Here is a 24,628-nt window from a genome sequence, read left to right as displayed (position 1 = left end):
AGTTTTCATCTTCAGGACATCAGTCGATTCACCATCAGTCAGAACTAAGCTCCGGGGCAAAAGGGGCACTTCCCTCATAAGGAGGTAAAGTGTAAAATGGGCAATTCTAAGAAAAGGATGGTTTAAGTAAAACCAATAAGTAAGTCACCAAACAGAGTGACAAAGTTTCTGGATAAAATCAATAGCATTCCCTACCTAATTCTAAATGGTTCCCCGTGTCATGGGTTTTTATCCCTTTTTAGTTGTACATTCCCCTAAAATTTTATTGGTCCTTGGTTATACCCCACTATCTTTACCCAATTGGAAAATGTATTATGTCATTAATCTTTCACCCCATATTAGTTTACAGACATTTTATTGGTCCATATGATTGACGTCTTCAGAGGTAGGACGTCTGGTATGATTTCATCCTTCTGTAATTCTTTGCACATCTTTTGGTCAGTAGCTCCATTGTCTTCACCGGTTTAAACGACCTTGTACATTACATTAATCTACACTGTTGCATTTTGTCTAATATTTTCTACAAGCAATGTGAATTTCGTGAGAACGGATCTACTATGGATACATTCAGCTTCTAGTTTGAAGAAAACAAGAGGTCATGTCCTTTTGCGAGTCATCACACTGCAAGATAGGAAAAATACATTTAATATGAGAGCCAGGCAGCTAAGCTTCGGCTCATGCTAACTTAAGGCCTACAAGGATTTCAGCACAAATTCATTAACGCAAATCATTAATAATTAGTATAAAACGTATTCAGTATAATAATTCATAAACATTTAGTCATTTTATTAGTCTGCGTATACATTGGCGGCCACTCTCCGTGGTCACATTTCAAGTGCCCTTTTAAGCCAAAAATTCATTACTACAGATTCTATGTGGCATTATCACACATTAATTCATAAACATTTCATGTTAATACAGATTATATAAACTACGCTCTCTCACTAGAATAGCTTCCCCTGAAAATGGATCAAAAACAATCACGGGATGAGGGAGGTACTGCTGTTAGGCCCGGGTTCGTACAGAAGAGCTGGGTCCTGAAGGTTTCACTGAAGGGGAAAAGATCAGAAATGAAAGGAAAGATTTCTGAAACGTTGCATATTATCAAAGCACGGCAAGAAGACGTTTGCTTCAGATTTCCGTTTTGGTGACATAAGAGATTTCAGGAGTGAGAAACAATTTTCTGATATTGAATCTTGAGTGACTACCAAATAGATTAGAAGAATGGCCTAACAAGACTATTTTTAAGATGATTACATTATCCAACATGTTTTGTTACCTTTCATGTCCCACTAAGATGCCCTGATGATCTGCGGAATTCAGGAAGAGAATTCCAGTGACAATGCCCTTAGGCCAGCCAAGGACGGCTGTCATACAGGAGTAATGCACCAGTGCAGGAAAACAATCAAGAGACCAGCAAGAGCCATGAACACCACCACTAAAACACAGATCCACTCAGTGACTCATGACTTAGATAGTCCTGTGTGGACTGGACCGCAGCATACCTGTGTGAACCAGAGAAAGGTTATGGCATGATACCTCTCAAAACTATAGAGAGGGTCCTGGCATTGTACAACTGTGCAGATGAACTGTGACTTTCTCATGGTTAATTATCTTTGTAGGCACTGAAACACCTAAAAATAAATAGTAATGTAAACTACCAGATAGCCCCCTTGAATGCATCCATGCTTGAAGGTAAATGAGCCTGCAGCGTCGGCACCGTGACCTGGTTCTGAATTTGCCAGATAATCTGACTTCCTTGCTTCAGAATAGAGTAACAGTCCTGAACCTGGCACTCGAAACATGCCAGTAGGATAACAACACTGTTAAACGATAAGTTGCCAGGTCAGTACAGCCAAGGTAAGATGTGGAGCCTGAGAAATGTTTTAATAGGCAGTGAAATGACGAATCTCCAGAAGGAATAAAGAAGCAGAAGGACTGACCCAAGAGGAAGTGGAGGGAGCAGGAAAGGAACTGGGGGAAATGTATTGGGATTCGGGAAACAGTAGAGGAAAATTGATGGTTGAAAATAGTGGCAGTGAAGAGGTTTATTCTGGGTCCATTAGCATAAACACAATAAAATAACCCTGACAGCAAGCGAGGAATGAACCAGTAGCTAATGATTTTATGATTCATCATATTGAATGGATGATGGTTTCCCATGACACTAACTGCTTTCTTGCAGAGTTAACAACTAAACATAAGCCTCAAAGGAATAGGGGAATTGATACAGAGACTATTTTAAAGAAATGCATCTGTAGTGCCTGTTGAATTTGCTGCAATGTGTTTCCACAAAGTACTACAAACTTCTTTCTTGCATCTAGTGTCAGCCAGATGTGAGTTTCCAAGGAGGATGAATGTGGCTGCACTGCCAGCGGATCAGTACATTTTGGCTCCCTGGGATGCAGGTTTTCGAAGCCTATTTGTGATTTTCATTAGGAGTCCTATGCAGAAAATGTTCTAATTCGACCAAAGCAAGGATTCTCAACAACTCCATACAGTGGGCATTGCAGAGGAGCGAGCTGCAGATTCATGCCCTTGACATTCACATTGACCTCTTTATTTAAGGGGAGTTCAGAACTGAATTAATGTATTAATGTATGTTCCTGTGTGTATGATTCAGAAAAGTTTTAATTTCTGTAGCAGAGTAACAATAGAGAACATAGCATAAAGGTTTGACCTAAAATTCAAAACAATGTGACAGACTCATCTTAAAATAACTACTTAAGTTGTTAAAAGTAATAAAAAAAATAACTTTTATTAAACTAAAAGAATGCCATGTAAAGTCCTGGTTATCATCTGCTTTCAAGGTCTTTTATATATTAATACACTTATGAAAACAGTTGTGTTTTATATGTGCAACTTTTAATGATAGTTACACTTTGCTTTTTCGTTTTTATTGCAGACATTATCCAAAGCAGTCTTTTACCATAGTAGCAGATACACCTGAAAATCTACGTTTGAAGCACCAAAGTGCATTACAGAGTCAGGTAATCAAAGTAATAGGAAATAAATTTACCATACCCAGTTCATTAATTGAGGTTAATGTTATATAATAGTGTTATCCAATAATTCCCTCTAGTACATTTTTCAAGACTCGTAAGTAAATATTTTTGCTTGTGATGGTGCCTGTCTATTACCCTGTAAATATTGTGTTCTAGAGGTCGCTATGGAAACATGAACCCCTTGTGGCAATATAATTGACAAGAAGTAGGAGTGTAGCTAATTGTGGGCCTGATGTAGCTATTGGTTGATGGGTTATTCCGTCTCAACGGTGAAGGGTATCCCAAGCGCCCTGAAATCTAAATCCCAATTTTTCCTATGGGATTTCTATTTTGGCAGACAGGATATTGGTTACCGCTTTGAAGGAGTAACCCCATCCACTAATATCTAAATCAGGCCCTATATGTTGAGTGATGATGGAGCAATGTCCACATAAGACAAATGCTAGCCACACATCTCAGGTAATGGAGCCTCTCAGTGACTGTCCCACCTTCAAAAGCCAATTATTTTTTAAGCTGGCTACTCTCCCAGCACAATAAATGCCATTTTTCTGACAAGAATCTCCTTTGTTGGAGGACCCAGATCAGGCATGGAAGGAATCTGTAAAAGCATCATCAGTGGTATAAAGGATTACATCCCCATGCATCATTCACGATAAGTAATAAAGTATCTTGCATGTCTGTACCCTGGCAGTTTTAGCCCTATGAAGGATACATGTCCCTTGACCCACGTGGATGAAAATGGGGCGGAACCTGCTGATAACAGCAGGCCCGTTTCCGTCCAGGAACATGGCACATGAGAGCAAAAGAATTATAATCAGTGGGGGTCACGCCTGTTGCCTTACTGTTCAAGCAGCGCTGGAGCTCCAAAGCATCACTACCCTTTGCCACCAGTCTGGCTTTCTCCTCTGGAGGCAAGTCACTTAATTGGGGCGACATTAAGAGAATATGCAGTGGAAGATTTTATTTGACCATATTACTGCTCACAAGTAAATGACTGAGTGCATATATAATTTAGAACATATATTGTTTATGACTACTGGGAAACTTTTATTTAAAATTGTATCACTGATGCATTAAACTAGTCACACCTATTATGAGGTATATGTTCTTTTCGATAACGTTACACACACACTGCAGCTGTCTATCTCCAAAGGAGACAACAGCTTTTCACGTGGAAAATGTTTTTAGGTTAGCTGCACTGCAAAACTCTTAATGCTTGAAAATTACCTATGTGATTTCAATGCCTTTGTCAGGAAATCCATCCTACTGCCATGTGCACTCCATTTTCTGTGCCCTCGACATCTGCTGTTTTACCTTCAAGCGGACTAGGCCCAACTGCATGTCCTACCTAGAAAAAAATAGATTTTAAGTTGCCGTACAAAACACGTTGCTGCCAAATATATTTGTAAACACATTTTGCAGTTACAGTGTTACGCGTAGTTCAGTCCTGGGATGCAAGAGTGAATGTGGTCAAATTTCTTTCTTCTACAGCAGGCTGAAAGGGCAAGCCTTCCATGTTGATTTTCTGTGCTGAAAATGAGCATTGTACAGTGTTGACAAGGCACTATATGACAGAGGAGCTGCGCCACTTTGCCAAAACGCCTGGGTGGTGAAAATGTGGATTTTTTACTTTGATTCAATAATCACATCCTAGTTTGCCCACTACTTTACCCTGCTTCCCTCGATCTTGGCAGAAAGCTGACAGGATCCTGCTTGTTGTTTCACATGGGTCTGACAGAGAGTGTGGGCTCTGGAAACAATGTAAATTGGATTGATGTTGATCTCTGGACAGACAAGCTTCATTGACGGATTAGAAAGATAGCTTCTTGCTGAATACAAGAATGAAACGGTCCAGGTACCGGTATATGAATCTGCTTACTTTGTGGGCCTTCTCCTGAAGCTGAGACTATGGAAGGCCTGCAGACAGATGGAGCTGCATCTTACTGGAAGTATACCATTAGACCAATTGCAATTGGACACTTCTCTTATCCACACTTAGGGAATGAAGAAGGCTCTGCATGCAAAACAAATGTGTACTACTGCAGAGAAATCAAAGGAACCAACTGTAACTTGGTACCTGGGCAGTCTGCTGTAGATAGGTACTGGATTGGCATGGATCCTTCTTAAATGTTGAAGTATTTCCATATTGCTCATTCAGTAAATAATATAAAACACGTATACATGTAACACATCTTTAAAGGTAAACCAACAGTTACAAAATTCACAGTTGTAAGTTGAGGCACAAATGACGGTATTTTCCAAAATCATCAGATATTAAAAAGCAGTAGTAAAAGGAGGATTTGAAACTATGGGAAAATACATATAGAATAATGATGTTTTAAACTGATGTAGATATAAGACAATGATCAGCTGTAGGGGTATTGCGCAGAGCTCGCTGCATAGTTTGGGGCATGAGGTCTCAGAATGCAAAGTAGTGCTTATTGTTATTTTGTTTTTATGACAACATTTTATTGATTTTTTTTTCGGTTTTTGTATACCGGACTAGAGAGTATTCTTAACAGTCTCAACACGACCATTATACTATTACGTCAATAAATCAAATGTTTGAAGTAAATACCACAAACTTGCACCAGAAAGCACACATACGTTTTTGATATATTGTTATTTCTAAAAATGTTACTAAACCGTTAAAACATATTTAATTTCGTTTGATATTGTAAGCAGCAGCGAGTGCCTTATAAATAAAGCAAGTTTATTCATTGAAATAAAAGATATAAAGTTGCAATATTGTGGTTGTCGTACATATTATGAGTTATTATTGAACAACTACTTTAGATGGCACATTACTTCATGACTTTATAACAAACAGATGTAAGGTTGATTAACATATTTGTTTAGCATATTGTATAAATTGCATCCCTATGCACATTTTTGCTGTTGCCTTAACAACTTGGCAAGAAATAGGGGCCTTTATTGGCATTGCACCACAATACCACAGTGTAAACAGATTACAGCTTGTGAAGGCTAGCATTTAGAAATGCTAAGAAAGTGTACTAAATATATGCTGTAACTCTAACAAGCTGATAATAGGATGATCACACACCGGGTCCTTTCCGTGGTGGTCCTGTCATTGCAAGTACAAACACAGCTACGAAAAGAACAATTCATTCCTATCCTCTTCCTTTCATTTTTACTTTACTCTCTGATAAAGAAAGTAATTTAACGGTATAGTTATTAGTTAGGAAATATAATTTTGAATTGTACTTTTGATATTGTTGGAAAATGGGTTATTGATAGGGCAGGTAGGTACCTACACCTAGCAACAAGCCACAAACCTCCACAAAAGTACAGTTAGGTCTCAGTAAATTAATCCCAGCTCTACCCTTGGTAGCTTAGCATCGAGCGTCAAGGCTTAACTTAGGAGACAAAGTGTAAAGCATTCAAATATCACAAAACAGTAATTAAATAAAACACAGGAAACAGTTTAAAAATCCAAAACCAATTTATAAAAATAGCTTATATTTTTATCTTTAAAATGACACAAAAACGATTAAAATCGGTTCAGGGGAACCGGAGATATGAATTTTTAAAGTATTATTATTTTCTAGCGCTCAGAAACGAAAAGCGCCAATCGGGTCATCTGGTTGCACCAGGACCGGGGCAAAGTCAAACTTTCAGGCCGACCGCGATGGAGCCCTGCTCGGCTACAAGTCGCGGGAGGCCTCGGTCAAAAAGTTACCTTCTGACTTAGTCTCTTTTTCGATGTTTTTCTTCCCCGGGACGAACCTGCCAGTTGGATCCGACCTCCTGGAGCCCTTGTCCGGATACGCGAAGTCGGTTTCCTCGGTGGTGATTTTTACCTTCGGACTTAGTCGTTTTTTCGAGATGAAAATCCTTCGACCGGGGTACACCTGGATCTTGATCCGACGTCCGTGGAGCCCTTCTCGGATACGATGGCTGGAAGGTCCCGGTCAACTTTTTACGTTCGGACTTAGTCTTTTTTTCGGATGTTTTTCTTGACCGGGACGAACCACGAAGTCAGGCCGGGTCGCGGTTGAGGCAAGCCGGCTAGAATTTCCGCGTCGAGTCGGTCACTTTATGGAGCTTTTTTCTAAAATTTCTCCAATCTTTTCCAAACTTCTGGGGCTTCACCCAGATGTTCTTTTAAGGTTCTTTTGGGGTCCACAGCTCACCCCAAGGGTCCAGAAGTTCTGTGATGGTCCTTGGGGGGTGCGGACTTCAACTCCCAGAATGCACCTGGCGCAAACTCCTTTTTGGCCACTGGACAGTGGTCAGCTGGTCGCTTTCTTCAGGAGTTGGTGCAGGGGACTCTGGTTAGCAATTTTTCACCTGTAGCATACAGGGAGTCCCTCCTTGAACCAGTGGAAGCCAGGCAAAGTCCTTCTTGTGGTGAAGCCCAAGTGTGCAGCTGGTGCAGTCTTTCTGAGTGCAGGGTCCAGGTGCAGGCCAGGGGTCCAGCAGGGCAGTCCTTCTTCTCCTTGTAGTTCTTTCTTCTTGAAATTTGGTGGGGATCTGAGGCGTGGGTGCAGGTCTGCCAGTTTTATCCTTGCTCCTGGGTGAAAAGCAGGGGGGCCCTGGTTCTCCAATCAGGGACAGGGTCGTCCCCCTGTGATGACCACTTCCTGGGAAGTGTGGCAAAAATCCATCCCAGAAGGCAACAGTCTCTAAAAATCCAAAATGGATGAATCTGATTTTTGGAGGAGAGATCTGGCTGAGCCCACCCACTGGTGTGGCTAAAAATCATAAACACACCCCTCTCCTGCCCTCTCCTAATCTAATCAAGGGGGCACCTAATTGTCTGGGGTTGCAGGATGTGGGGGTATTGCTGGGTGCTGCAAATGTCCTTCTCTGCCTTTGAAGACCAGTTTGGCAGCCCTCCCCCTTCCTGCCTCACCATCTGCTGAGGGGAGATTCTCTCCCCCAAGCACATTCCTTTGTGTGAAGTCAGGCCACTTCACACCTCATTAAAGTAGCCTGGCAGAAGCTGCTGCAGGCTGGCCAATCAGAGCACAGCAACAAAAACAATGCAGAGCTGAAATTGGCAACTTTTTAGGTAAAGTCTAAACTTTTTACCTGCACTAGTTATATTAAATCCAACAACTGGAAGTTGTGGGATTTATTATAACAATCAATTTGATACCAAATTCTTGGTATGTAACACTTAAGGAGACTTTAAAATTTTAAATAAAGTCTGCCCATTCTAGCCTATGAAGGCCATTTACTTCAATGAGGGAAAAACGAATTTGGCTGTTTTTACCTCACCAGGGCTTATACATCTATTTTTATAAAGTCCCTGCTTATAGTTACATGGCACCCAGCCCTAGGGGCACATAGGGCACACCTTAGGGGTGACTTATATGTAAAAATAAGGTAGTTTAAGACTTTGGAAGTACCTTTAATTCCAAAGTCGAATTTGCATATAACTTTAATTTAAAAGCAGCCAGCAAGGCAGGCTTGCTTTTAAAATGACACTGGGCACCTCAGCAATGCACCTAGGTGTGCACCACCTATGCTGTGGTCCCTAAACCTACATGCCCTACCATATACTAGGGACTTATAGGTAGGTTTACTTAGCCAATTATAATTAGCCTAATTTGCATATCCATTTTACACAGAGCACAGGCCCTGGGACTGGTTAGCAGTACCCAGGGCACCATCAGAGTCAGGAAAACACCAGCATAAAGTGGAAAATGGGGGCAAAAAGTTATGGGGCCTCTGCAATCAGCCCCAGTTTCTCACACAACCCCCCCCCAGCCCACACGCCCAGGAGACTCAGCCCAACCCTGGGAGAGTCTTCCTGGCTTGTTAGGCGAGGAAGACAGTGAAGAAAACTGGCTGTCCCTTTGCAGGGCCTACTCTGCCTTACATCCCCCTGTCAGGGTCACTCCCTCTGGGTAGTGAAGCCATCCCAACAGTAAAAGGACCCAACTCAAACTGAAACTTCCCTCTAGGGGGGTCTTCCTCCTCTCTCTCTGCCAACTTGGGTAGTGAGGTGCCCACCTCCCCTACTCCAAACTTTGCTAGGGCAACACCTAGCTTACCCAAAGAGGTCACCCAACACTTGAGCAACCCCACCATGACCAATAGGGTCAGGGGGCCTACTTTGCTATTGGCTCTGGGGTCTGCCTCCCAGGCCAAGTACAGTGCTGCCAGGAAGGCTAGCACCCAGCAGAGGCTACTGACAGCTGTCAGTACCCAGAACCACACCCTAAGCTCTCCACTGACAGGTGGCTGAGCTGCTTTAGGGGCATCTTTGGGGTCCTGGCACCCCTCTTGCTGTCTAGAGTGGGGGGCTACCACCTCCTGTGGCAGACACCCTCTTTCCACTCTCCCTTCTGTCAGTGCAGGGGCAACACCCTGCATCTGGACAGCTGCCTGACTACTCAGGACTTCCTTGGGGTCAGGTGAGGCCTCACCAGTGCCAACTCTGGGCTCCCCCCCTACTGGGGCAGAAGGCCTTTGGCTCCCTGGAACTCTCTTTAAGAGTGGCCTACCCTTCCTTTTCTTCTTTCCTTTTCTTGGGGACCCCTGTCTCCTAACTGTAGGGACTGACTCCCCAGGACTTTGGGTTGGGGGGGCGCCCTGGGTGACCACCCCATCTGTGACCAGACTCACCTCTGGGAGGTCATTGCCCAGGATACAATCTAGGGGGAGGTCAGCACTGACTACCACCCTAATCCAGTCAAGGATACCCTCCCTCACTAGGGGCACTATGGCTACAGGTTTGGAGGTGACCTCCCCTGTGGCTATCCTGACTTTCTTTGTCTTTCCTGGGACATACATGTCTGGGGTCACTAACCGGTCACTCACTACAGTGTGACTGGCACAGGTGTCTCTCAGGCCAGTGGTAGGGATCCCATTCACTTGAATGTGGTGGAAGTGCCTACTCCCACCCTCAGGGATCACCAGCTTACCATCTGGTCCTGTCTCCCAGCACAATGCTAGGAGGACTTCATCATCTGAGGAATCCTCCTCTATGGCTACACTGGACAGCCCAGTGCTAACCACCTTCTTTGGACAGGCTGCATCTCCTCTGAAGTGACCTGTCTGCTGACAGTCAAAGCAAGCCCTACTGTCCAAGAGCTTTTTTAACCCTGGGTCTCCCTGTCTCTGCATGTCAGAGTGGGAGTGGGATTTACTCTCCTCCTTCTTAGGGTTCTGGGGTACAGAGGGAGTCTCTGTGGTGGGCTTACCACCTCCCTCCTTAGGTTTTTGGGGACCTGTCCCCCCCTTCTTGGAGTCTCCCCCCTGGGACTTGACAACCACCCTGGTTCTCAACCACTCATCAGCTGCCTCCCCTAGCTCTCTAGGGTTGGTCTGCTTAGAGTCCACTAGATGCTGGCGGAGCCTCTCTTGGACACAATTAGTTAGAAGGTGCTCCCTCATAATCAAATTGTACAGCCCCTCAAAGGTACTTACCCTGTTGCCCTGTATCCAGCCCTCCAGTGCTTTCACTGAAATGTCCACAAAGTCCACCCAGGACTGGGTGCTTGTCTTTTGGGTGTCCCTAAACTTAAGCCTATACTGCTCTGGGGTTAGACCAAACTTTTTAGTCAAGCATCTCTTCATACTGGGGTATGAGTCTGCATCCTCCCCACTCATGGTTAGGAGCCTATCCCTCCCAGAGTTGGGAACTAACTCCCAAAGGAGTGAACCCCAGTACTGAGGCTTGACTTTCCTCATCTGGAGGGCCCTCTCAAAGGCCCCCAGCCACTTATCGATGTCATCCCCCTCTACATAGGCAGGAACCACCCCTTTGGGTAATCTGGGGGCAAAACCCCCACCCAGGGACACCTCAGTTTCTTTCTCGCTGCTTCCATCTTTTTTTTCTTTGCTTGCCCACTTCTTTTTTTCTAGGGCAAGCTTATCTGCCTCCAAAGCTATGTAGGCTAGCTGGGCTTCCAGCTCTCTCTCCCTGATGGATGGGTTCTCTCCTCCTGAAAGGACCCTCTTCCTACCACTAGCTTTGGGTCTGCCCCTAGTGACTGTGTCCAGTGAGGACCGTTCCTCCTCTTCCTCACTTGGGGTCTGATGCCTTTCCTCCCCTGAGTGGTTAGAGTTAGCATCATCTTCTTTTGGTTCCTCCTCTGGAGCTTCCTCTGTCTCTACCTCTTGGGCCTCAGCCCATGCTGTCAGGGATTTAATCAGGATTTCTTTCCTGAGATTAGTGGTTGCAGGCAACCCCCTCTCAATACACAACCCCCTAAGCTGGACTACTGTCAGTGTGGGTAGGCTAGCCAGATCAAGCTCCATGGTTCCCTAGTTTTGTGTCAACAAAAAGCTTTTTGCAAAAATTGGAAACAAGAATTTAGAAAAATTACAAAAATTCAATAATTGAAATTAATCCAAATTAATTTTTTTTTAAAAAAATTAAATTAAAAATTAAAAACAATTTTTGCACTAGGACAATTTAAAGGATTTTTAATTTGTTTTATCTAAAACTGTAACGTGATATTGAACACAAGTACAGGATCCCGTCGCTGCTTCCAATTATGTTGGAAAATGGGTTATTGATAGGGCAGGTAGGTACCTACACCTAGCAACAAGCCACAAACCTCCACAAAAGTACAGTTAGGTCTCAGTAAATTAATCCCAGCTCTACCCTTGGTAGCTTAGCATCGAGCGTCAAGGCTTAACTTAGGAGACAAAGTGTAAAGCATTCAAATATCACAAAACAGTAATTAAATAAAACACAGGAAACAGTTTAAAAATCCAAAACCAATTTATAAAAATAGCTTATATTTTTATCTTTAAAATGACACAAAAACGATTAAAATCGGTTCAGGGGAACCGGAGATATGAATTTTTAAAGTATTATTATTTTCTAGCGCTCAGAAACGAAAAGCGCCAATCGGGTCATCTGGTTGCACCAGGACCGGGGCAAAGTCAAACTTTCAGGCCGACCGCGATGGAGCCCTGCTCGGCTACAAGTCGCGGGAGGCCTCGGTCAAAAAGTTACCTTCTGACTTAGTCTCTTTTTCGATGTTTTTCTTCCCCGGGACGAACCTGCCAGTTGGATCCGACCTCCTGGAGCCCTTGTCCGGATACGCGAAGTCGGTTTCCTCGGTGGTGATTTTTACCTTCGGACTTAGTCGTTTTTTCGAGATGAAAATCCTTCGACCGGGGTACACCTGGATCTTGATCCGACGTCCGTGGAGCCCTTCTCGGATACGATGGCTGGAAGGTCCCGGTCAACTTTTTACGTTCGGACTTAGTCTTTTTTTCTGATGTTTTTCTTGACCGGGACGAACCACGAAGTCAGGCCGGGTCGCGGTTGAGGCAAGCCGGCTAGAATTTCCGCGTCGAGTCGGTCACTTTATGGAGCTTTTTTCTAAAATTTCTCCAATCTTTTCCAAACTTCTGGGGCTTCACCCAGATGTTCTTTTAAGGTTCTTTTGGGGTCCACAGCTCACCCCAAGGGTCCAGAAGTTCTGTGATGGTCCTTGGGGGGTGCGGACTTCAACTCCCAGAATGCACCTGGCGCAAACTCCTTTTTGGCCACTGGACAGTGGTCAGCTGGTCGCTTTCTTCAGGAGTTGGTGCAGGGGACTCTGGTTAGCAATTTTTCACCTGTAGCATACAGGGAGTCCCTCCTTGAACCAGTGGAAGCCAGGCAAAGTCCTTCTTGTGGTGAAGCCCAAGTGTGCAGCTGGTGCAGTCTTTCTGAGTGCAGGGTCCAGGTGCAGGCCAGGGGTCCAGCAGGGCAGTCCTTCTTCTCCTTGTAGTTCTTTCTTCTTGAAATTTGGTGGGGATCTGAGGCGTGGGTGCAGGTCTGCCAGTTTTATCCTTGCTCCTGGGTGAAAAGCAGGGGGGCCCTGGTTCTCCAATCAGGAACAGGGTCGTCCCCCTGTGATGACCACTTCCTGGGAAGTGTGGCAAAAATCCATCCCAGAAGGCAACAGTCTCTAAAAATCCAAAATGGATGAATCTGATTTTTGGAGGAGAGATCTGGCTGAGCCCACCCACTGGTGTGGCTAAAAATCATAAACACACCCCTCTCCTGCCCTCTCCTAATCTAATCAAGGGGGCACCTAATTGTCTGGGGTTGCAGGATGTGGGGGTATTGCTGGGTGCTGCAAATGTCCTTCTCTGCCTTTGAAGACCAGTTTGGCAGCCCTCCCCCTTCCTGCCTCACCATCTGCTGAGGGGAGATTCTCTCCCCCAAGCACATTCCTTTGTGTGAAGTCAGGCCACTTCACACCTCATTAAAGTAGCCTGGCAGAAGCTGCTGCAGGCTGGCCAATCAGAGCACAGCAACAAAAACAATGCAGAGCTGAAATTGGCAACTTTTTAGGTAAAGTCTAAACTTTTTACCTGCACTAGTTATATTAAATCCAACAACTGGAAGTTGTGGGATTTATTATAACAATCAATTTGATACCAAATTCTTGGTATGTAACACTTAAGGAGACTTTAAAATTTTAAATAAAGTCTGCCCATTCTAGCCTATGAAGGCCATTTACTTCAATGAGGGAAAAACGAATTTGGCTGTTTTTACCTCACCAGGGCTTATAAATCTATTTTTATAAAGTCCCTGCTTATAGTTACATGGCACCCAGCCCTAGGGGCACATAGGGCACACCTTAGGGGTGACTTATATGTAAAAATAAGGTAGTTTAAGACTTTGGAAGTACCTTTAATTCCAAAGTCGAATTTGCATATAACTTTAATTTAAAAGCAGCCAGCAAGGCAGGCTTGCTTTTAAAATGACACTGGGCACCTCAGCAATGCACCTAGGTGTGCACCACCTATGCTGTGGTCCCTAAACCTACATGCCCTACCATATACTAGGGACTTATAGGTAGGTTTACTTAGCCAATTATAATTAGCCTAATTTGCATATCCATTTTACACAGAGCACAGGCCCTGGGACTGGTTAGCAGTACCCAGGGCACCATCAGAGTCAGGAAAACACCAGCATAAAGTGGAAAATGGGGGCAAAAAGTTATGGGGCCTCTGCAATCAGCCCCAGTTTCTCACAGATATGATACCTCATTTCATAAAAATGTACGGGAATGCCCTGTTAGACCTCGCATCCTTGGCGTTTTTCTCCCTGTTTTTTTTGCCTCTGCTTTCCATGTTCTGACTGTGTGCTGGACTCTGTTTTTGCTGTTTTTGGTACTCTGGGCACTTTACCACTGGTGACCAGAGCTAAAGTGCAAGTGCTCCCTGTGTAAATTGTATGTGTAATTGGCTTTTCCATGATTGGCATATTTGATTTACTTGTAAGTCCCTAGTAAAGTGTACTAGAGGGGCCCAGGGCCTGTAAATCAAATGCCACTAGTGGGCCTGAAGCACTGGTTGTGCCACCCACATGAGTAGCCCTGTAAGCATGGCTCAAACCTGCCACTGCAGTGTCTGTGTGTGCAGTTTTAACCTGCCAATTCTGCCTGGCAATTGTACCCACTTGGCAGGCCCAAATCTTCCTTTCTATACATAAAAGGCACCCCTAAGGTAGGCCCTAGGTAGCCCCATGGGCAGGGTGCAGTGTATGTTAAAGGTGGGACATATACTGATGTGTTTTGCATGCCCTAATAGTGAAATACAGCCAAATTCTGTTTTCACTATTGCAAGGCCTATCTCTCTCAAAGGTTAACATAGGGGCTGCCTTTAAATATCTTTTAAGTCTAGTTTCCCGTTGAGAGCAGGTAGAAATGTGGAGTTTGGTGTCTCTGAACTCACAATTTAAAATAGATTGTTTGGTAAAGTTGGTTTTTAAAATATCAGTGTGAAAATGCCACTTTTAGAAAGTGGGCATTTTCTTGCATAAACCATTCTGTGACTCTGCCTGCTTGTGTATTCTGTGACTGGTTTAGACTGACAGTTGGGCTGTTTGTGAATCCCTGCTAGACAGTGACACAAAGGGAGCTGGGGTGTAGGCTGCATATTCTGATGGGCCATCTGAACTAGAGTGGAGGGAGGAGTGGTCACTTACACCTGAATGGGCTGTGCCTGCACTCATGCAATGCAGTCTCCAACCCCCTGGTGTGAGATGGGAGCCAGGCTTGGGCAAGGCAGGATCTTGTGAACAACAGAGACTTTCCTTTGAAGTTTTCCAACTTCAAAGGTAGAAAGGGGTATAAGTAGTGGACACAAAACCCCAGATGTTTAGATTACTTCTGGAATTAAGAGGAACCTCTACCAAGGAGAAGGGCTGAAGAGCTGGGGAAGGAGTACTGCCCTTTTACCTGTAACTATGCTTTATAGGGTTGGCCTGCAGTTGCTGCTTCTGCCTCAGAGAGGACAAAGACTGGACTTTGTGGTATATTCCTGCTTGTGAATAATCTCCAAGGGCTTGGACTGAGCTTGCCTCCTGTTGTTAAGTCTCAGGGCCATCAAAGACTTCCTCTGCCAGCACCTGGATTCTCTGCTGAGACTCCTGCTTTGCCAAGTGGTGCCCATCCAGTCCCTGGCCCCTTGTGAGGTGAAGCTGGTAGAACAGGGACTGAAATCCATGCACAGGATGCCATGCAGGGAACATTTTGACGCACCATCTGCAATGCAGTTGAAAAACAATGTGCCACCTGCTTTACTGATAAACTTAATGCTCCACCTGCATCACGGCTGGGAGATCTACTCATTGTGGCTGGAGAAATGACAAAGCACCCACTTGTGGCTGCTGGTAATGACGCAAACCCCATGCAGCATGGTTTTCCAACACCGTGCAACTGTATTTCTCATGCATCATCGCTGGGCATTACAAATCAACGCAAGCCTGTGTGGATTTGAGGTGCCCATCTGGAAATCGATGCATCGCTCTCTTGCTTGAGAGAAAAACAATGCATCACTGACCCGACTGGAGAAGAAACGACCCACAGCCAAACTTGCGAGTATGGAATCAACGTATCGCTGACTTTTCCATCGCACACTCGCCGTGTTTTGATTCAAACCAGGTACTTTGTCTAACAACATTTCCATTGTCTTCTATGGAGTAAGACTCTTATTCTTTGAAAATTCATATCTTGACTTGTGTATGTTAGATGTTTGTTGTTTTGGTCTTGTTTGATTTAGATAAATATTGCCTATTTTTCTAAACTGGTGTGGTGTCCATTTTTGTAGTGGTTTCACTGTATTACTGTGTGTGTTGGTACAAATACTTTACACATTGCCTTTGAGATAAGCCTGCCTGCTTGTGCCAAGCTACCAATGGGGTGAGCAGGGGTTATCTAAGTGTGTATTTCCATTGCCCTGACTAGAGTGAGGGTCCCTGCTTGGGCAGAGTTCAATCTGACTGCCAACCAGAGACCCCATTTCTAACATGCCCCAATCACCCTCTTATCCACCTCCCCCTTTTGAAAGAAAAGATACATGTAAGGAAAGGAGAATAGATAAATGCTGGATTAGAGCTTGGTGAATGGGAGCTCGGCGAATGGGTTATTCTGTCACAAATGTGACAGATATCCCCTCCGCTTTATTGCAAGTGCATCATATCCAATGACCCTTGTAATATGGCAGATGGAATATCCATCATATTTGTCGCAGAGTAACTCATCCACAGAACACTAAATTAGACCATTAATGTACTACATGAGGTTCCTACAACACACATTTCAGACTATATGTATCTGCCTAATGTAAATGCATTGTTATATTTCACACATCTGTACAATTTGTCACTCAGACTATGGCTTTAACACATCATTTGAAAGTCCTGGGTAAATAACTATTGACAATCAACAAACCAAAAAATAATCAGAAACCAAAGTTTTCAAGCCCATTTGAATCTACTTATACTCTTTATTTTGGTATTCAAATAAAACACCTGGAAAGCCTCTTGCGGGCTATCTCTCCGTCATACTATTGTGTCACATGACTTTCTTAACACCCACTTTCTACCCCTTTTGTAAATTCTACTGCTGCTGATGTCTCTATACTCATGGTGAAGAACTTCACAGTAGTAAATCCGAAGTAGTAAATCCATTTATGCCCGTCAGGAACCATTTTGTGATTTCTCAGCAGACATAAATTAAGTATGTTTTTACTGTAAACATATATTTACAGCTGAAAATTCCTTTGTGAAACGGGACCCAGTTTTTCAGTGTGCTTTACAGGCCAGATTACAAACAAATATACATTTTTTGTTAGGATTAAAGGTGCTACCTGTAGGCATTAGAGCAGATCTGTGAATTGAAAAGTACATTCCCTTATGGAGAACCCAGTTCGCAGGGCAGTACCGTAAAACAAGAAAATATACTCCTGTAAATTTACTTCTACATCCTGAGCACATCGTTACATGTAGAAAATAGCACGGATTTACGTGTCTACTCTTGGAATTCTACCACACCCAGTGATCTCTAGAAGTGTCCTCCTTTTGGAAAGTATTTACTTAGGCGTTTTCCTGTTATGCAAAGTACCTGCAACAGGTAATTGAAGCAGAACCGTGTATTTCATATATGACTTGAATTTTTTTTATCTACAAATGAAAATGTTCCTTGGCTAGCTTCGTGGCTGTTTCTGGGGTGTGAACAGAGTTGGCTGATGACCAAGATAAAAGTGTTGTACACTCCCTAGATGAACTTCAAAGGCCATTTTGCCTCAGAATAGACATACATTTTTAACTAGCCTTATTTTGACTGCATTTATCCAAATCAGGTTCCTCTATTTTAGGAAAAAATACAAAAATAAGCCTTTCAGTGGGTCACTCATTTGTACATGTAGTCTTCATTCCTCCCTTTTCTCCGACTATAGAACTGTTTAAGGTGCTTATCAATAGATCTAACTTGTGCAGAGTCATGGAACCTCACTAATACTCCTTCAGCTCAGTAGTGTGCATTTAGTTGCTTAGAAGACACTCTGTCATAAATGAATTGAGAGATACATACCTTTCACTGGGGTACAGTACGTTATAGCTCCAGTGCTAAATTAAATAAGTACTCATCTTTTCAGTCCACTGGAATACCCTACAAAGATCTCCCCAGGAATGTAGTACTCTGGGTTTTACAAACTGTTTGCAACCTTTGCTAGAGTCTCAGATTAACCTTAATGCCTAACTGGGAAATAGAGATATAGGTGGTCATTATGACCATGGCGGTCGGCTTACCGCCACACTAGCGATGGCGGTAGTACCATCGCCAGGCCGGTGGTAATGACTGCCAAATAATGACCATGGCGGTGATCCCTCCCATAGACAGCCAATGTAGTACACCAACCGCCAGCATGGTATGACCACTGAACACGGCGGTAGCCACCTACAGGCAGGCGGAAGTCAAAGATCCACCCACCATATCATGACATAGCACACCACCAGGATTTCCGGGGTGGTAGCAACGACACCAAAAGCCTGGCGGAAGCACATGATTTAAAAGGACACTCACCTCCAGGGACACAGAGGAGTCAGCGCCGCTATGGAACCAGAACTGCAAGTTTTCCTTATGCTGTACCATGCCATTGCAGTCCTGGAGCACCAACGCTGATGAAGAGGGCGATGGTGAGTACAGCCGCCTAGCACACAAAGGAGGGAGAGAGCGAGGGGAGAGTGACACCCACAGGCACAACACACATCATACACACACACCACACACCCAGAACCAGCTGCAGAGTAAATCAACTGTAACAGCACCAAGGAGCAAAGAAAGCCAGGACACATACCTCTGTTCCAACCGATGTAATCATATTGGTTGAAAATTCAGAATCCAAAAACATACACAAAATGCAGGCCCAAAGGCCAGTTCAAAGTCTCATATGCCTACAGAACAAAGTACAAGCCCCAACATGACTCGTGACAACATCAGGACTCCACTGTTCAGGGGAATCATGTTGGAAATGGGCAGGTACCTCAGAGGCAGGTGGGTGGGGTGGCTGGGGTCTGTTACTCATTGGGGGGGGTCCTAGCCCACTGGTTCTGGAGAGGGCTCCTAGCCCACTGGTTCTGGAGGAGGCTCCTTGTTAACTGGTTACTGAGGGGGCTCTTTGCCCACTGGTTCTGGAGGGGGCTCCTAGCCCACTAGTTCTGGAGGGGGGGTCCCTGCTGACTGGTTCTGGAGGGGGCTCCTAGCCCACTGGTTCTGGAGGGGGGTCCCTGACCTCTGGTGATGGAAGGGGCTCCTTGCCCACTGGTGATGGAGGGGGCTTCTTGCCCACTGGTTCTGGAGGGGAGTCCCTGCCCTCTGCTTCTGGAGGGGGTTCCTTGCCCACCAGTGATGGAGAGGGCTCCTTGCCCACTGGTTCTGGAGGGGGGTCCCTGCCCTCTGGTGATGGAGGGGGCTCCTTGCCCACTGCTTCTGGAGATGGCTCCTTGCCCACTGGTACTGGAGGGGGCTTCTTGCCTACTGGTTCTGGAGGGGGCTCCTTGGCCTCAGTTTTGTGAGGAGCATCATTGGGCTTAGTTCTGTGAGGGGCCTTTTTGGGATTAGTTCTGTGAGGGGCCTCCTTGGACTCGGTTCTGTGAGGGGCCTCCTTGGCCTTGGTCTTGGGAGGGGTCTCTCTGGCCTTGGTCTTGGGAGGGCTCTCCATGGTCTTGGTATTGGGAGAGGTCTCCTTGGCCTTTGTCTTAGGAGGGGTCTCCTCGGCCCTAGGTTTTGGAGGTGGCTCTATGCTCTTGGTTGTCTGTTTGGGAGGGGGCAACACTTTAGCCCTCCATTTTGGTGGCAAAGGAGTGTCCTTGAGTGGGGGGCCGGCGTCGCACTCATGTGCCCCTTAGTGGCAGCTGGAGACTTTAGGGGTGTTACAGTGTCAGACTGGGTGCTTGAGGCACTGGATTGGGTGGGTGGGACCTTCCTCTTACGGGCAGGATGGGGGAAGGGGAGGGAAGAGGTCAAGGCGGGCAAGGAAAAGCTTATTAGGTCCAATGGGGTGGGATGTGGGAGGAGGGATGGCAGTGGAGGTAGAGGGAGTGGCTGTAGGAGGAGGAGGTGTGCTGGACTTGGGTGCAGGTGCATGGCTGTTGTGGGTCTGAGTCTGAGCATTTGTGTGTATTAAGAAGGGGCAGGACAAACAGGACGTGTGCATAGATGTTGTGGTGGTGTCTGTAAGTGAGGTCGGTGTGCTGCATTATGTGGTGATGGTGGTGACTGCATATGTGGTGTGTGGGGTGCATGTCTGCATGTCTGCTGTCGTAGTGACTGTAGGCAAGGCTGTGTAGGTGGCAGGTTCAGGGACTGTTGAGGCAGTGCATGCAGGTGTGAGTGTGGATGTGACTGTGAGGGAGTAGGAGGAAACAGTGGAGGCAGTGGATGATGTTGTGTGAGCATGTGTGGGCTGTGTGAGTGCTTGTGTAATGAACCATGCTGCCTGTGTTTGTCTGTGCAAGTCTTGTCTGATGTTTTGTGTGCATGTTTGTCTGAATGTGTGCGTTGGATGGGTTGGGGTGAGGAGACTGGGAATGGGAAGTGGTAGTTGGAGGGGGGACGGAAGGAATAAGGTGACTGGCTCCCGTCAGTGAAGAGGCCAGAGCCTGAAACAATCTCTGTAGGGCTTCCAAGCCACAGTGAATGCCTACCAGGAAGGCATTGCATTGCTGCATCTGGGATGCCAGCCCCTCAATGGCATTCGCTATGGTTGACTGTCCTACAAAGATGGATCTCAGGAGGTCAATAGCCTCCTCCCTGAGGGCAGCAGGGATGATTGGGACAGGGCCTGAGGTGCCCGCCTCAAAGGAGATGCCTTCCCTCCTGGGTGAGTGGGCACGGGCAACTCGGTGGGGGGATCCTGGGAAGGTGGTGCTGGTTCAGGGGGTGGCGGTAAAACCTGTAGATAGGATGGTCGCAGGGGGGTCCACCACCACCAGGGAGCTCCAATCGGAGGAGGAATCAGAGGCAGTGGTATCAGCTCCTGTCCCTGCCGTGGTGCTCCCCTCGCCCTCCGTCCCACTGGTCCCCTCGGCATAGGTGGATTCTGCCTCCTGTGTCCCATGGGCTGTGGCTCCCTAACTCGCCAGTGCCCCTGCTCCCTCACCAGATGATGCTAATGCACACATGGACAGGATGACAAATGGGAAGGGGGGAGAAAAAAGGGAGCACTGGGTCAATCACAACACCAACAGCACAGATGGCATACACATCACTGTCACACACTGAGACTGAGAATGGGCAGTATGGACCACACTGGCATTCCATTGGCTAAGTACCACAGCAGGTAGGAGCTAAACACTACCAGCTACACACCAACTGGGACCAACTAAGCCCTGTCTGCCATGGAAAGCCAGCTGCCTAGCTATCAAAAACATGCATTTCACCCTATTAACCTAAGCTTGACCACGCAGCAATGTCTAATCTGGCATAATGGGGCATCCACTGACTAGTACCCTGCACCCAAATCCCATGCCAGGCAACAGAGATGGTTGTCAAACACACTGTACTCACCCCCTTGTGGCTGCTGTGATGCCCTCAAGCACCCGTCCAACTCTGGGTAGGCCACCGCCAGTATGCGGGCCATCGGGGGTCAGGTTCCGACGGGAACCCCTCCCTCGTTGGGAGGCCGTCCCAAACTGGGCCTCTGCGGTCCTCCATGCCCAGCGTCTCAGGTCCTCCCACCGTTTCTTGCAGTGGGTGCTCCACCTGCTATAGACCCCCAGGGTCCGCATGTCCTTGGCAATGGCATGCCACAACCCCTTCCTCTGGTGAGTGCTGACCTGCAGAGGAAACACAAACAGTGGGACACCATGAACCAGACACTCCAGCCTGTAACACATGTGGCCTACAAACTGCATTTTCTCCTCATCATGCACACACATAACCCGTACCGCTGCATTAACACTGCCACCAGCCTTACCCCCCCAAATGACACACTGCCAGCACACACACACACCTCCATGCAGGCATGTCGCATGCAATGTACTCATGGTGTACTCACATGTTGTCCTGGAGGCGCATACAACTGCCCATACAGGGGTAGGACCCATCCACGAGCCTCTCCAACTCCTCCGATGTGAAGGATGGGGCCCCTTCCCCTGTCTCTCGTGCCATGGCAGGTTCCAGACACAGGTCACAGCAGCACACAAAGTGGAGATGTCGTCCTGTGGAAAGTCAGGAATCAGGTAAAGTGGTAGAAATAAAATGGTGGCCACGTCCGCATTGATCATCATTGGTTCCCATACTCCATAGAGGCCCATGTTAGCCAATGAGGAATTGCACAGTGGTGCAGACCACCTCCCGCCATGATGCGAACGCCGGCGGCGTGAGGTCACTTCCACCTGTCCCTGCATACAGAACAGACGTTTGCCATTTTCTAATGCTAGTACACATGTACAGATTAATAAGTGCTTCATTGTAGTTGAATGTAGTCACCTCGACAATTCCAGTGTAAAAAATACATGCATGCTCTGTGTACACTGCTGTAGTGTGTTCATCGTTCCTGTTGTCACTCCCTTCTTACATTTGGTTCCCTTAGGTACCAACCACTACGAAGAAATAGGAGGAGGAATGCAGAACCCGTTTACAGACCCCTTGTGGACTTTGCTGCACTGGAGGACAGGCACATCATACTTACTTATTGTCTGGACAGGGCCACAATCACATAGCTGTGTCCACAATTAGAGCCTGATCTCGTACCTGCTATCTGTTGCACAACAGTAATACCCCCTCTTGTGCAGGTACTATCAGTAATCCATTTCCTGGCAACTGACTCTTTCCAGGTGACAGTGGGCTTGGCTGCAGGAATGTCACAGCCAATGTTCTCTATTGTGCTTGCAAGGGTTTTAGCAGCCTTGCTCAAACACATATCCAGCTACATCACATTCCCCCAGGTAGATGATTTACCCACTGTGAAGGCAGGATTCTATGCGATGGGACATTGACCACATGTTATTGGGGCCATTGACGGGACCCATATTGCCTTAGTCCTCCCCCAGGGCCAATGAACAAGTGTACAGAGTATAGGAAGAGTTTCCACTCACTCAATGTCCAGATGGTGTGCCTTGCTGACCAGTACATCTCCCATATCACTGCCAAGTATCCTGGGTCAGTGCATGATGCTATTGTGCTGAGGAATAGCAGTGTCCCACAGCTGATGGCACAACTACAGAGGCACAGAATTTGGCTTATAGGTGAGCCTGAGTCCCCACCCAATGTATTTCAGTGTATGCCTTCAGGAGTCATACCCCAAGCCATTATGCATGGCTAATGTGTGCCCCTCACTTCTTGTAGGTGATTCCGGCTACCCAAACCTGTCCTGGCTCTTGACCCCTGTTAGGAATCTGAGCACAGGGGCTGAGAATAGGTACAATGATGCTCATGGGCAACTGGGAGGATAGTTGAAAGGACCTTCGGGCTCCTGAAGGCTAGGTTCAGGTGCCTCCCTCTGACAGGTGGATCCCACTGCTACTCCCCTGAGAAGGTCTGCAGGATTGTTGTTATGTGTTGCATGTTGCACAATTTGGCCCTCAGACAGCATGTGCCCTATCTGCAGGAGGAGGGGGTTGACAATGCAGCTGTGGCAGCAGTGGACACTGAGGACAGTGATGAGGAGGAAGAAGAGGAGGATGTGAACAACAGAACACATATGATCCAGCAGTACTTCCAATGACACTCAGGTAAGACTGTTGAACTAGACATTTCTCCATTTCAGTGTTGTGCTGTGTGGAGTGTGTGGATGTAGCACTGTGCTAGTCATTACCTTTTCATCCCACCTGACTGTCACCTATGCTTCTCTTATTGCAGATGTTGCTGTGGTTACAACAGTGTAATTCTGTGATGTGTACCGACTGCTGAGGCACATTTGTAGGATGGAACAACATATTACTGGACATTTACACAGGATCATGCAGTTCATTACAGTTCAATACATTGTGTCCAAGGGTGTTTATTAAAAATCTGTATACAATGCAAAGTGCAATAGAGTGGGGTGATGGTTAGGAATAGTCAAGTGTAGTGGGCCACTCTGTTTGTAGCACAGGTCCAGTGTCCAAGGGGCCATAGGAAGGGGAGCAATGGCAGTTTTAAGTGGACAAGGTGACAGAGTGGAATACAAGGGGTACATTCAGGAGGGGTTCACTTCCTGGCGGTGGTCTTGGCAACTGTCCCTGGTGTCTATCTGGGTCACAGGGATCGTTTGTGGGATGGTTCACCTTCTGCAGGGGGTGGGGTGCTGGTGGCCTGTGGGTCCTGTGGCAGGGCCTCCTGTCCACTAGCTGCAGCAGATGTGGAGGGCTGGTCAGTACACTGGCTAGTGGAAGTGGCCCGTGTGTGCTGTGTAGTCCTTCATGATGTTGGCCATATCACCGAGAACCCCTGCAGTGGAGCCCATGGTGGTGTTCAGGACCTGCAATTATTGCTTGATCTCCTGCTGTAGTTCCCCCTGCAGCCACTGGTTCTGCCGCATGATGTTTATCACCTGACCCATCTTGTCCTGGGATTGATGGAAAGCCCCCAGGACATCAGTGAGAGCCTCCTGGGCAGTCGGTTCCCTGGGCCTGTCCTCTCCATGGTGTACAGCTGTCCTCCGACCTTCCCTGGCACTCTGTGCCTGTGTCCCCTGAACGGTGTGCCACTGACCCCAGGACACTCATTGTCTTGCCTGTGAGGTGTGGACTAGGCTCCCTGTACAGGTGGGCACACTCCTTATTGACGTGTCCTGGGAACAGAGGTCTGGGGACGTTTGGTGGCTGCTATGGTGTTGGATTCTGAGGGGGGAGTCTCTGTAGTGGACTGGGTGTATGCTGCATTAGGCGACTGACCAGTGGTCCCTGATGGGCCAGGGAGTTCATC

At 46.4% G+C, this 24,628-nt stretch overlaps 1 protein-coding gene across 3 annotated transcripts in view; it reads left to right on the top strand.

The window, feature by feature from the left end:
- Positions 1 to 24,628, top strand: part of NEBL (nebulette) — a 743,048-nt gene that overhangs the window by 232,277 nt on the left and 486,143 nt on the right. For all 3 annotated transcript variants that reach the window (XM_069211786.1, XM_069211788.1, XM_069211787.1), the window contains exon 3: positions 2,906 to 2,990. In XM_069211786.1, coding sequence (XP_069067887.1) covers positions 2,906 to 2,990 — 85 coding nt within the window. The remainder of the gene's footprint in view (positions 1 to 2,905; positions 2,991 to 24,628) is intronic.

This window comes from Pleurodeles waltl, chromosome 10, assembly GCF_031143425.1.
Source record: "Pleurodeles waltl isolate 20211129_DDA chromosome 10, aPleWal1.hap1.20221129, whole genome shotgun sequence".
NCBI classification, from domain to species: domain Eukaryota; kingdom Metazoa; phylum Chordata; class Amphibia; order Caudata; family Salamandridae; genus Pleurodeles; species Pleurodeles waltl.
The sequence above is the reverse complement of the archived record's forward strand: the minus strand, read 5'-3'. Positions and strand labels throughout refer to the sequence as shown.